Source organism: Podarcis filfolensis (genome assembly GCF_964270895.1).
Source record: "Podarcis filfolensis genome assembly, chromosome: 1".
Classification (NCBI taxonomy): Eukaryota; Metazoa; Chordata; class Lepidosauria; order Squamata; family Lacertidae; genus Podarcis; species Podarcis filfolensis.
In genome coordinates, this window is record NC_139604.1 from 132,074,726 (window position 1) to 132,088,275 (window position 13,550).

Here is a 13,550-nt window from a genome sequence, read left to right on the forward strand (position 1 = left end):
GGGAGGATTAGCTGTGGGATCCCAGAGCGGGTAATCTTTATAAAAAGGGGAGGGGGAGGGGGAGGGAAGGAAGGGGAATAAAAGATCAGGCTAAGTTCAAATTGAAAGCCAGGCGGAATAGCTCTGTCTTACAGGCCTGGGGGAAGGAGGTTAAATCCTGCAGGGCCCTGGTCTCGTGGGACAGAGCATTCCACCAGGTCGGAGCCATCACTGAGAAGGCCCTGGCCCTGGTGGAGAATAATCTGACATCCTTAGGGCCCGGGACCTCTAAACTATGATTATTCATGGACCTTAAGGTCCTCTGTGGGGCAGACCTGGAGACGCGGTCCTGTAAAAACTGACCTTCTGGCAGCTGGCCTGTTGGCCCAAGATAGTCACCCACTTGTGTGCCTGAGCAGAAGGCTATAGGGGAAGTCCTACATCACCCTGGTCGGGGGTCTGTGTATGAGCTGCAATCTGTGTGTCAGTGAAATCGCTAGCTGGCCTCCATACCTTGCAGACGGGCAGCCACTTCGGCGTAGGACTGCATCACGACCAGGGAGACAGCTTCCCCTGAGGCCAAGAGGAAAAAGAAAAACAGATCCTGTTATTCCAGGCCCCCCAGAAATCCCTCAGCTCTGCTCTGCAGGCAGGCAAAGTTCCATACAAAATGGGAAGTCCATACCAAAAGCGTACAGGAATTTTGCAGCCTGGATAAATTGTGCAACTGACTCCAGCAAAACTTTACCAGAAGAACAAATGCAGACAAGTTGCTGGAGATGTGGGAGTAAAAATGCGAACTTAGTACATATGATGATTAACTGCCCGATGATAAGATCATTTCGGTGCGAGGTGAGGATATTTATAGCAAGAGTAATAAAAAGAAATTGTTATTTAGGGGAACTGAATTTAATTCTAAACTATATTCCGGAAACGTGGGAGATTACAAGGGGTAAAAAAAAAATGGATGTACCATGCTATATTAGAAGCAAAAAAACTTGTTTTGATGAATTGGAAGAGCCGCAAAAAGATTCCATTGAGCACATGGATTGATAATATGGACAGACTAGCTACATACGAACGAATTGCATGTCAACGCAAATTAAGGCTGGATAAATATGAAGGAATCTGGAAGGAATATTTAAGCGATAAGGCGGATAGTGGTGGGAAGTGGGGGGAGGAGAGAGAGGTGGGGAAATATTGTTAAAAAAGGTGTAGTCATAGGTATATCAGTGTATTCAAATCTGAATTGTCAAATTGTGTTACTAGTGTTGTTTTGGTTTTTGTTGTATGTACCGTATTTTTCGCCCTATAGGACGCACTTTTTCCCCTCCAAAAATGAAGGGGAAATGTGTGTGCGTCCTATGGGGCGAATGCAGGCTTTGGCTGAAGCCTGGAGAGCGAGAGGGGTCGGTGCGCACCGACCTCTCTCGCTCTCCAGGCTTCGCGCAGCTCTCCGCAAGCCACGGGAGCCCGGCGCCCGGCTCCCACTGCTTGCGGAGAGTTGCCTGCATGCTGAAGCCTGCGCGCGCTGAGCTCCCACAGCTTGCAGAGAGCTGCTTGTTCTGGGGGCTGGGGTCGGGGGAAGCTCCGCCTTCCCCCGCCCCAGCCCCGCGCCTGGGGGGGAAATAATTTTTTTCCCCTTTATTTCCCCCCCAAAAAACTAGGTGCGCCTTATGGGACGGTGCATCCTATAGGGCGAAAAATACGGTATCTTTTGTGGTTGTTGTTTGTACTGAAAAATGATTAAAAAATTATATACAGTGGTACCTCGGGTTAAGTACTTAATTTGTTCCGGAGGTCCATTCTTAACCTGAAACTGTTCTTAACCTGAAGCACCACTTTAGGTAATGGGGCCTCCTGCTACCACCGCGCCGCCAGTGCGCGATTTCTGTTCTTATCCTGAAGCAAAGTTCTTAACCTGAAGAACTATTTCTGGGTTAGCGGAGTCTGTAACCTGAAGCGTATGTAACCCGAGGTACCACTGTGTGTGTGTATACACACACACACACACACACACACACACAGACACACACACAATGTCCAGATCAAAAAAATACTTAATTACAAACAAGACAGCCATAACAAAACTAGACTACAGACTTACTCCCGATGCACAGAAAGAAGGAAAGGCCCAAATGATCATGGAGAAGATGCTGGAAAGCCAGCGAAGATAATTTGTAGATTTTAAGCTAAAGGTCAGAAAAGTTTAGATCTAATACTGGTTCGTAATGGATGGTGGAGATCTGGAGGAAGGACTGCTCCCCATTGTCGCAAAACAACATGGGAGTTTCTGCATGCAAAGTAGAGGTTTTATTACTGAACCTTCCCTGGAAGACTTCGCTTCAGAAAATACAGCAACACCCAGAGCATTCGCTGGGCCCTGGAATTCCCAGGATGCTGGATTTCCACGCCAGCGCCCAACTCAGCATTCGCACTAGAGGGAAGGCCAAATATAAGAAACAGCAGCAGAACAGGTAGGTAGCCGTGCTGGTCTGCCGTAGTTGAAACAAAATAAAAAAAATCCTTCCAGTAGCACCTTAGAGACCAACTAAGTTAGTTATTGATATGAGCTTTCATGTGCATGCACACTTCTTCAGATACACTGAAACAGAAGTCACCAAACCCTTATATATAGTGAGAGGGTGGGGAGGGGTATTACTCAGAAGGGTGGTGGGAATGGGTGATTAGCTGATAGGTGTGGTAAACCAGCTGACTGTTAATGACTGCAATCTGTCTTACAGGAAAAAGCAAAGGGTGAGATGGCTAAAAATAGCTTTTTCATGCATAATGAGATAAGAATCCAACTCTCTATTCAGACCAGGTCTCTCCATGGTTTTAAGTTTGGGAATAAGTTGCAATTCAGCAACTTCTCTTTCCAGTCTATTTCTGAAATTCTTTTGTATTTGTTGTCGTGTCCGCCTCTTCGTGACCCCCTGGACCAGAGCACGCCACGCCCTCCTGTCTTCCACTGCCTCCCGCAGTTTGGTCAAACTCATGTTTGTAGCTTCGAGAACGCTGTCCAACCATCTCGTCCTCTGCCGTCCCCTTGTGCCCTCCATCTTTCCCAACATCAGGGTCTTTTCCAGGGAGTCTTCTCTTCTCAGGAGGTGGCCAAAGTATTGGAGTCTCAGCTTCAGGATCTGTCCTTCCAGTGAGCACTCAGGGCTGATTTCCTTCAGAATGGATAGGTTTGATATTCTTGCAGTCCATGGGACTCTCCAGAGTCTCCTCCAGCACCAGAATTCAAAAGCATCCATTCTTCGGCGATCAGCCTTCTTTATGGTCCAGCTCTCACTTCCATACATCACTACTGGGAAAACCATAGCTTTAACTATACGGACTTTTGTTGGCAAGGTGATGTCTCTGCTTTTTAAGATGCTGTCTTTTGTATTAAAACAGCTAATTTGAGATCTTGCATAGAATGTCCTGGGAGATTGAAGTGTTCTCCTACTGTTCTCCTATTGTTTATGCCATCAAATGCCAAAAGTGCCCTTCAGCTCTCTATATTGGAGAAACAGACCAAACCCTACGCCAAAGGATAAATGGACATAAATCTGATAGCAGGAATCACAAGACAGAGAAACAGTTGTCAACAGGTTTACCACACCTATCAGCCAGTCACCCATTCCCAAACTTAATTGGTCTCTAAGGTGCGACTGGAATGATTTTTTTTATTTTTTTTCAAGCAGCGGAACAGAGAGAGCTGGTTCCTGGAAAGGTGAAACACGGAGCTATTGGGGGCTGTTTACTTACAGCTGGCATAGAAGAGCACGGCCGTGGAGTTGGTCTTTGCCAGAGCAGGGGCGAAGGAGTCTTCCGTCAGGGTCTGGATGTGCTCAAGAGGAAGTTCACGCTTCCGGTCCCTGACGACCGATTCTACCACCTCGTCATCCTGGATCTCTGCAGGGCAAACAACACAGGCTCCTTCTCAAGACAAGGAAGAAGAAGAAGTTTGGATTTGATATCCCGCTTTATCACTACCCAAAGGAGTCTCAAAGCAGCTAACATTCTCCTTTCCCTTCCTTCCCCACAACAAACACTCTGTGAGGTGAGTGGGGTTGAGAGACTTCAGAGAAGTGTGACTAGCCCAAGGTCACCCGGCAGCTGCATGTGGAGGAGCGGGGAAGCGAACCCGGTTCACCAGATTACGAGTCCACCGCTCTTAATCACTACAGCACACTGGCTCTCCCGCTGCATGCTTTCGGCAGGGTTCAGAGAGCACCCCACGACTTCACAGAGGGTGAAGCTATCAATGACTTTTACTGCGGCAGCAATATTATAATAAAAAAATAAATTTATTAATTTCCCCAGCCACTCTGGGCAGCTCCCAACAGAGGACTAAAAACAGAATAAAACTTCAAAAAACTTCTCTAAACAGGGCTGCCTTCAGATGTCTTCTACAAGTCTGGTAGTTGTTGTTCTCTTTGACATCTGGTGGGAGTGCGTTCCACAGGGCGGGCACCACCACCGAGAAGGCCCTCTGCCTGGTTCCCTGTAACGTGGCTCCTCGCAGGGAGGGAACTGCCAGAAGGCTCTCAGCACTGGACCTCAGTGTACTGGGCCGAGGCCGTTTAGGGCTTTAAAGGTCAGCACCAACACTTTGAATTGTGCTCAGAAACGTACAAGCAACTACACTCTGGAACTCCCTGCCTATTGATATCAAGACATTTTTATTAGAGAAAGACATTTTTATTTAGAGAAACCTATTGATTGATTGATTGATTGATTGATTGACTGAATTTATATACCACCCTATACCTGGAGGTCTCAGGGCGATTCACATAAAAAGATCACAGTATATAAAAATAAAAGCACTAACCCAATAATACCCCACTCCCCCAAAAAAGAGCCACATTTTAAAAGGGTATGGGATGTTGATCAGGTCAACCAAAGGCCTGGTCAAAAAGGAACTTCCCTGGGGAGAGCATTCCAGAGACGGGGAGCCACTGCAGAGAAGGCCCCATTCTCGTGTTGCCACCCTCCGGACCTCTCGAGGAGAAGGCACACAAAGCAAAAGGGCTTCAGAAGATGATCTCAGGGGCTGGCTAGGTTCATATGGGAAGAGGCGGTAGTTGAGGTATTGCAGTCCTGAGCCGTTTAAAGTTTTATAGGTCAAAACCAGAACTTTGAATTGGGCCCAGAAACTAATTGGTAGCCAGTGGAGTCAGACCAGGATCAGTGTAATATGCTCAAACCATCTTGCTCTGGTGAGCAACCTGGTTGCTGAATTCTGCACCAGCTGAAGTTTCCAAACCATCTTCAGACATGGAGAATGTTTTCATCTGTTTAGTGCTGATTTTACCTTTTGAACGTTTCCATGAGTTGTTTAAATATATTGCCTTACTCTCTTTGTAAGCCATTTTGGTTTTTTCCTTCAACCATCAAGAGGTGTAATTTTTTTACCAAATAAAATGAACTAGTAAATCTACCTTGTTCGTAGTTCTCACCATCTTCCTCCTCCCCCTCCTCTTCTTCTTCCTCCTCCTCCTCCCGTTCCTGTGTGGGTTCGCTCTCCTTGCCGTTTTCCACCAAGGCTATGATCTCATCCACGTCTTTCAGAACCAAGTATTTAACAGGCGCACCCTGCGGAAATACCAGATCACTGAAACCAGTCAAGGCTGCAAGCCTGCACACATTTACCTGGGAGTAAGTCCCATTTGCTGCAATGGAACTTGCTACTGAGCAGGCCCGCTGCAGGTTGCAAAACAGAGAGGGAGCCTTAATGACACCAGCGACAACGAACTAACCTCCTCAGGTGTCTTGAGGGCAACGTTACACCGGGGAAGAACATCCAAGCTGATGGAGCTCCTTTCAAGATAAAAAACGAGGCATTAAAACCTGAAATGAGGAATGTAAATAAGACTGGTGACTGGGGGCGGCCGCCAAGACCACATAACACCGGTCTTGAAAGACCTACATTGGCTCCCAGTACGTTTCCGACCACAATTCAAAGTGTTGGTGCTGACCTTGAAAGCCCTAAACGGCCTCGGCCCAGTATACCTGAAGGAGCGTCTCCACCCCCATCATTCAGCCCAGACACTGAGGTCCAGCACCGAGGGCCTTCTGGAGGTTCCCTCATTGCAAGAAGCAAAGCTACAGGGAAGCAGGCAAAGGGCCTTCCTAGTGGTGGCACCCGCCCTGTGGGACACCCTCCCATCAGCTGTCAAAGAGATAAACAACGACCTGACATTCAGAAGACATCTTAAGGCAGCCCTGTTCAGGGAAGTTATTAATGTTGACATCTTAGTGTATTTTTGGTCTTTGTGGAAGCCGCCCAGAGTGGCGGGGGAAACCCAGCCAGATGGGCGGAGTACAAATAATAAATTATTATTATTATATTATTACTATAGATCTAAGGGCCTGCTCTCCTATGGCTGGACTGGACTGCTCTACCATTGAGCTGTGGGTTAGAAAGTGGGGGAAAGGTTGTGAACGCTGCCCAAAATGGCTAAAAACGCTCACATTTCTAGAGCTAACTCTCCTCTTTCTACCTAGCAGGACTAGAGTTAAGAATTGGCTGTAACAGCCAGTTGTGGCAGCAAACCTCTCAAAGGCACGGAGAGTGTGTATATGAACTTAATATTGTTTTACGGATTATAAATGCCCTGCTGATTTGATGATATAAAATGACTGCTGCAACTGTGGTGTTTAGCTTACCGTATTTTTTGCTCTATAAGACTCACTTTTTCCCTCCTAAAAAGTAAGGGGAAATGTGTGTGCGTCTTATGGAGCGAATGCAGGCTGCGCAGCTATCCCAGAAGCCAGAACAGCAAGAGGGATTGCTGCTTTCACTGCGCAGCGATCCCTCTTGCTGTTCTGGCTTCTGGGATTCAGAATATTTTTTTTCTTGTTTTCCTCCTCCAAAAACTAAGTGCGTCTTGTGGTCTGGTGCGTCTTATAGAGCGAAAAATACGGTAATTTTTAGTTGCTACTTTATTAACAGTGTTCCATAGATTGTTTTATTGATGATTTGTTCATTATTTTGTCTGATCTGTGCTGTATTTGTGATGTTCCATTATGTTACTTTTATTTCTTGTTTGTAAGTCAATTTGGGATTCATCTGAATGAACAGCGGCATAGAAGTACAATAAATCAAATCAAAGGCTGTTATCATCGCTCCCCCTGTTGCACCTGCCAGTCTACGACCTGCCTTTAAGAACCTAAGGAGAGCCTGGCCGCAGGATCAGGCCCAAGGGGGCCCATCTAGTCCAGGGTCCTGTCCTTAATCCTAGGCACACCTTCAGTTTATTGTCAGGAAGAACTCAGTGGGACTTTGTTGTTGTTGTTTAGTCGTGTCTGACTCTTCGTGACCCCATGGACCAGAGCACGCCAGGCACTCCTGTCTTCCACTGCCTCCCGCAGTTTGGTCAAACTCATGCTGGCAGCTTCGAGAACACTGTCCCACCATCTCGTCCTCTGTCGTCCCCTTCTCCTTGTGCCCTCCATCTTTCCCAACATCAGGGTCTTTTCCAGGGAGTCTTCTCTTCTCCTGAGGTGGCCAAAGTCTTGGAGCCTCAGCTTCAGGATCTGTCTTTCCAGTGAGCACTCATGGCTGATTTCCTTCAGAATGGAGAGGTTTGATCTTCTTGCAGTCCATGGGACTCTCAAGAGTCTCCTCCAGCACCAGAATTCAAAAGCATCCATTCTTCGGCAATCAGCCTTCTTTATGGTCCAGCTCTCACTTCCATACATCACTACTGGGAAAACCATCGCTTTAACTATACAGACCTTTATTGGCAAGGTGATGTCTCTGCTTTTTAAGATGCTGTCTAGGTTTGTCATTGCTCAGCGGGACTTACTTCTGTGTAAATGTGCATAGCACCGGGCCCTTCATGCGTCTGTGCGGATGGTCAGCTCCCACAGTGAGAAGATATCTCAGAAATTCACCCATCTCCCCCCCCTTTTTGAACTGAATTTATTTACAACATAAACACATAACAAAGAACAACAACAAAAACAAACAACCCCCCCCAAAAAAATACAAATATACCATATTTCCATTTTTCTTTCCCTCTGTTTGACTCCCTTTATCCTTTACACGATTTTCTTTTTCACTTCTAGTAAACTGTCTCTTTCATACTTTATTGATACCCCCTTTTTGACAGACTTGTTTCGATTAACTTCTGCAAGATGATTGGTGGCGCTTAGGTTATAAATTGTTAAAAAGAAACCCACCCATCTTCTTCTCCCCTTCCCCAAATCGCTCCCCTCGTTAAATACCTCTTGTCCTCAAATACCTTGACAGGAGGAAGACTCCAGCTTTGCCCAGCAGCTGCCAGGCCACAAACTCTGCAGTTCCTTTATCTGCCTCCAAGGTTTCCTCGTGAGCCAGGATGAAGATCAGCGGGAGGCCCAGCTGGAGGTGAGTGGTGGAAACCTTTTCTGGGTCTTCTGTTGCCTCTGCCTGCAGGAGAGAGGCCATTTCAGCGTAAATACACCAAAGATTCCCAAATTTATTTGGCCTACTGCCTGCCCCCCCCCCGAAGTAATACAGTGGTACCTCGGGTTACATACGCTTCAGGTTACAGACTCCGCTAAACCAGAAATAGTGCTTCAGGTTAAGAACTATGCTTCAGGCTGAGAACAGAAATCGTGCTCCGGCGGCGCGGCAGCAGCAGGAGGCCCCATTAGCTAAAGTGGTGCTTCAGGTTAAGAACAGTTTCAGGTCAAGAACGGACCTCCGGAACGAATTAAGTACTTAACCCAAGGTACCACTGTAATACTGTACTCAGTGCTCCCCTGGAAATCTACCTTCTTTAAGCAAACAAACAGAAAGATGCAGTGGCAAATTTGAGTTCTTTGAAGCAATACTTGGTTGTACTTTTACTGTTCAGATATGTTAATAAAATTGTACTAACAGAAGCCAGAGGAGTCAGACAATGCCTCTTAATTGCTGCCAAAATTATCATTTGTAAAATCTGGGACGCTGTACGTATGTATGTATGTATGTATGCATGTGTTGCTGTTGTTTATTAAGTTTCTATACTGGAGGATCACAGGGCAGTTGACAACATCAAAACACAAAAATACACAGCATAATACACAACGCAAAAATATACAACATAAAAACAAAGAAAACAACAACACATGCACACTCCAGATTAAGAGGGCAGGTTGCTTAATTAGCCAAAGGCCTGGGGTAAGAGGAACATTTTTGCCAGCCACCTAAAGATAAAATAGTAATAATTTATATTACCACTACTATTACTAATAATAATTTACTTTATGTACCCTGCCCACCTGGACTGGGTTGCCCCAGCCATTCTGGGCGGCTTTCAACAGTATATAAGAAAACAGAACAGAACATTAAGCATTAAAAACTTCCCGATACAGGGCTGCCTTCAGATGTCTTCTAAAAGTTAATGTAGTTCTCTATCTGCTTGACAACTGAGGGAGTTCCACAGGGCGGGCGCCACCACCGAGAAGGCCCTCTGCCTGGTTCCCTGTAACCTCACTTCTCGCAGGGAGGGAACCGCCAGAAGGCCCTCGGAGCTGGACTTCAGTGTCTGGGCTGGACGATGGGGATAGAGACGCTCCTTCGTGAAGGCGCCAGGTAAGCTTCGCTGGTTGCATGGCTAAGCTTACTTAGATGGTGGGAACCAGAGAGGAAAGACAACAAGGTCATGCCTTCACTGGGAAACGGAGCCTTTTCATAACGTCATGGAGTCATAAGGTACAGGAGAATGCAAACCCATTTATCTTCTCTGGAACTCTGCAATAGGAATTTATTGTGTTTGATTTTGGTGTGGAAACCTTTTCCTATATGCTTAGTCCCAGATACAGTGGTACCTTGGGTTAAGAACTTAATTCATTCTGGAGGTCCATTCTTAACCTGAAACTGTTCTTAACCTGAAGCACCACTTCAGCTAATGGGGCCTCCAGCTGCCACCATGCAATTTCTGCTCTTATCCTGAAGCAAAGTTCTTAACCCAAGGTACTATTTCTGGGTTAGTGGAGTCTGTAACCTGAAGCGTATGTAACCTGAAGCGCCTGTAACCCGAAGTACCACTGTACTCGCCTTACTTTTCTTTTGCTTCATTTGGCACCTGTTATTATATTTTGCTGTGGGATGCGGGTGGCGCTGTGGGTAAAACCTCAGCACCTAGGACTTGCCGATCGCATGGTCGGCAGTTCGAATCCCCGCGGCGGGGTGCGCTCCCGTCGTTCGGTCCCAGCGCCTGCCAACCTAGCAGTTCGAAAGCACCTCTGGGTGCAAGTAGATAAATAGGGACCGCTTACCAGTGGGAAGGTAAACGGCGTTCCGTGTGCTGCGCTGGCTCGCCAGATGCAGCTTGTCACGCTGGCCACGTGACCCGGAAGTGTCTGCGGACAGCGCTGGCTCCCGGCCTATAGAGTGAGATGAGCGCACAACCCTAGAGTCTGGCAAGACTGGCCCGAACGGGCAGGGGTACTTTTACCTTTACCTTATTATATTTTGCTATGTTTCTTATAAATAAATATATACCGGGCAGGTTGGGAATTGCTGAAATAAATAAAAGACTAGATTATTTGAAAATAAACAAACAAGTTTGTAGTCCTCATGATTCTGAACATAGGAGCTTCGTAGCGAAGCGGGGGATTTGAACTTTGGCCTCCCGGGTCCCAATCCAACATTTTTCGGAGAGGATGCTGGGGGGGGGGGACTTGGCAGGGATAGACAGCTGCTTCCCATGTCTCCTTTTTAAGCAGAGGTTGGATGGCCGTCTGTCATGGATGCTTGAGCTGAGATCCCTGCATTGGAGGGTTGGACTAGATGACCCTCGGGTGTCCCTTTGGCGCTCTACGATTCTATAATCCAATAGGCCTTTGAAGGATAAGTGGGTGCGGGTGAAGGGGGGAAGGAGGCCACCACCAACCTTACCACAAGGGGCTCCGCCATCAGCTTCAGGAACCTGTGGATGTTCAGTGTGGTCAGAGGCTGCCCCATCAGAGTCCTCCGGCACGGCTGGTCCAGATCCGTGGCCACTTTGCAGTGGCAGAAAAAGAGCTTTGAGCTCGGCACGTCCGGCTCTCCGCTGCTGCAGGAGGGAGAGACAAGAGCATCAGTACAGGGTCCGACCTGGCCTCCCATGAGCTTGCATTCCTAAATGCAGACACGCTCAGTGCCAGGTGAGCCCAGAAAGACAGCCAGGTAGCATTTGTCCACCTTTGCAAAAACGCCAAACTGGACCCAGAATACGATATACGATATAATATCTTTATTGTCATTGTCCCATGCGGAACAATGAAATTGAAAAACTACATAAAACATTCAAAACCCCCTAAAAACTCTGAAACCCCATTTTAAAATCCACTATACTATAGAGACCCCTTATGCTGCGTTTAGAACCAGAATTGCATTTGTGTAGAAACTGTTTCTCAGGCGGCTAGTCCTAGTCTTTATAACCCTGTACCTTCTTCCAGAAGGCAGAAGCTGAAAGAGATCATTTCCGGGGTGCGCACTATCCTGCGCTATCTCTGCGGCTTTCTTATGGGACCTGGCAGCATAGATTTGATCTAAGGTGGGAAGAGTGCACCCAATTATTCCAATTATTTGCTGATGCAAAGGGAACACCCAGGGGTCAGCAAACTTATTCAGCAGGGGGCCGGTCCACTGTCCCTCAGACCTTGTGGGGGGGCTGGACTATATTTTGGAAATAAAAAATGAATGAATTCCTATGCCCCACAAATAAACCAGAGATGCATTTTAAATAAAAGCACACATTTTACTCATGTAAAAACACGCTGATTCCCGGACCATCCGTGGGCTGGATTGAGAAGGCGATTGGGCCACATCCGGACCCCGGGCCTTAGGTTGCCTACCCTGCTACACAACCTCCCTCCGTGTGTGTGTGTGTCAAATACATACCGAATGCTCCTCAAAACCATCACTTCAGTGGTTAACGCAAACTTAAGAGAGTCATAGACGAAAGCAGCCTCCATCAATGCTCTGTGCTCTAAGAGAAAGACATTTGCACTTAGGGACTCGTATTTACAGCTGCATTCAAAATTCTTCAACCCCCATTGCAAATCAGGTTTATTATCAAAATTTCAAGACTTTGAGCTGTTTGCAACGAGCAAATCAAAGAAAAGCAATTGAGATGCTTCAAGTGGTTTCCGCAAAGGCCTGTCGGAATAAAACAGTCTTCACCTGCCTGCGGGAGGACAACAAGGGGTGGGGAGCCAGTCTGGCTTCTCTGGGGAGGGAGTTCCAATGTTGGCTGGAAGGAGCCACCACCGAGAAGGCCCTCTCTTGGCTCCTCCAGGAGGGTGGAAAGACTGAAAGAGGGGCCTTCCCTGAAGATCTCAGAGCCCAGGCAGGATCGTAGGGGAGAAATACGGCCCTTCAGATATCCCAGAGCAGCCTCCTTTGGCTCAATGCGGTTCAACCACTGCCTTTGTAACCAAGAGCAAGGCTGATTCCACAAACTTTGGAGCTGGAGGGAGGAAACAGACAAGGGACCCCTCCACGGCCGAGCAAAGTTGCCCAATTTATTACCTGCCGTCCCAACAGCCTGCACATAGGCAAAGACCAGGTCCCGGTGGCCCTTCAGAGAATTTTCCAGCTTCTGGAGGTCTGCCACAGTGGCGACGTATTTCACTTCATTGAAGAGGAGAGCGCTGGGAAGGAGACAGGGTGAGCAACGTGTAAACCAGGGAAGCTTTTTCAGACTGAGGGCCACATCCCCTTCTCAACAAGCCCCAGAGAGCGACATTCCAGCGGTGGGCGGGGCCAGAAGCAAAAGTGGGCAGAGCAAAACAACCTACCTTTTAGGTAAAGGTAAAGGGACCCCTGACCATTAGGACCAGTCGTGACCAACTCTGGGGTTGTGGCGCTAATCTCGCTTTATTGGTACAGCTTCCGGGTACAGCTTCCGGGTCATGTGGTCAGCATGACTAAGCCACTTCTGGCAAACCAGAGCAGCGCATGGAAACGCCATTTACCTTCCCGCTGGAGCAGTACCTATTTATCTACTTGCACTTTGACGGGCTTTTGAACTGCTAGGTTGGCAGGAGCAGGGACCGAGCAATGGGAGCTCACCCCGTTGCGGGGATTCGAACCGCCGACCTTCTGATCAGCAGGCCCTAGGCTCTGTGGTTTAGACCGCAGCACCACCCGCGTCCCAACCTACCTTTTACCTTTGTGCAGAAATCAATTTTCTACATGCACACACTGCTCTCTATTCTCTATCCGGGTGAGCAAAATCAATTATCAGACTTCTAGGACATGTTACAGCCAGGCCATAAACACTCGAGGAAGATGGAGGGAGGGCAGGTTTAGGTTGTATTTGTCCCGTGGGCCTGAGGGTCACCGATTTGAGGCAGCTGGGGTGAGAGGGGCTGTGGAAGGTGGCTAAACAATCAATCCTTCTTCGCAGTGAACTCTGGGAATTTCAGCTCTCATCACTTTTATCAAACTACACCTCCCATAATTCCTTTGGGGACACCAGGACTGCTTAAAAGTGGTTTCGTAGTGCTTTAAATGCATGGTGGGAATGTGGACTAGACCGTGCCAGATTTACGTATAAGCTAAACAAGCTATAGCTTAGGGCCCCACTCTCTTGGGGGGGGGGGCAAAAAAAAATAAA

General features: G+C 47.5%; 1 protein-coding gene across 2 annotated transcripts in view; it reads right to left on the reverse strand.

The window, feature by feature from the left end:
• Positions 1-13,550, reverse strand: part of TXNDC16 (thioredoxin domain containing 16) — a 53,237-nt gene that overhangs the window by 16,318 nt on the left and 23,369 nt on the right. For both annotated transcript variants that reach the window (XM_083612603.1, XM_083612602.1), the window contains exons 7-14: positions 12,461-12,582; positions 11,831-11,918; positions 10,844-11,000; positions 8,220-8,386; positions 5,730-5,790; positions 5,412-5,565; positions 3,736-3,882; positions 493-552 (exon numbers count right to left, since the gene is read on the reverse strand). In XM_083612603.1, coding sequence (XP_083468729.1) covers positions 493-552; positions 3,736-3,882; positions 5,412-5,565; positions 5,730-5,790; positions 8,220-8,386; positions 10,844-11,000; positions 11,831-11,918; positions 12,461-12,582 — 956 coding nt within the window. The remainder of the gene's footprint in view (positions 1-492; positions 553-3,735; positions 3,883-5,411; positions 5,566-5,729; positions 5,791-8,219; positions 8,387-10,843; positions 11,001-11,830; positions 11,919-12,460; positions 12,583-13,550) is intronic.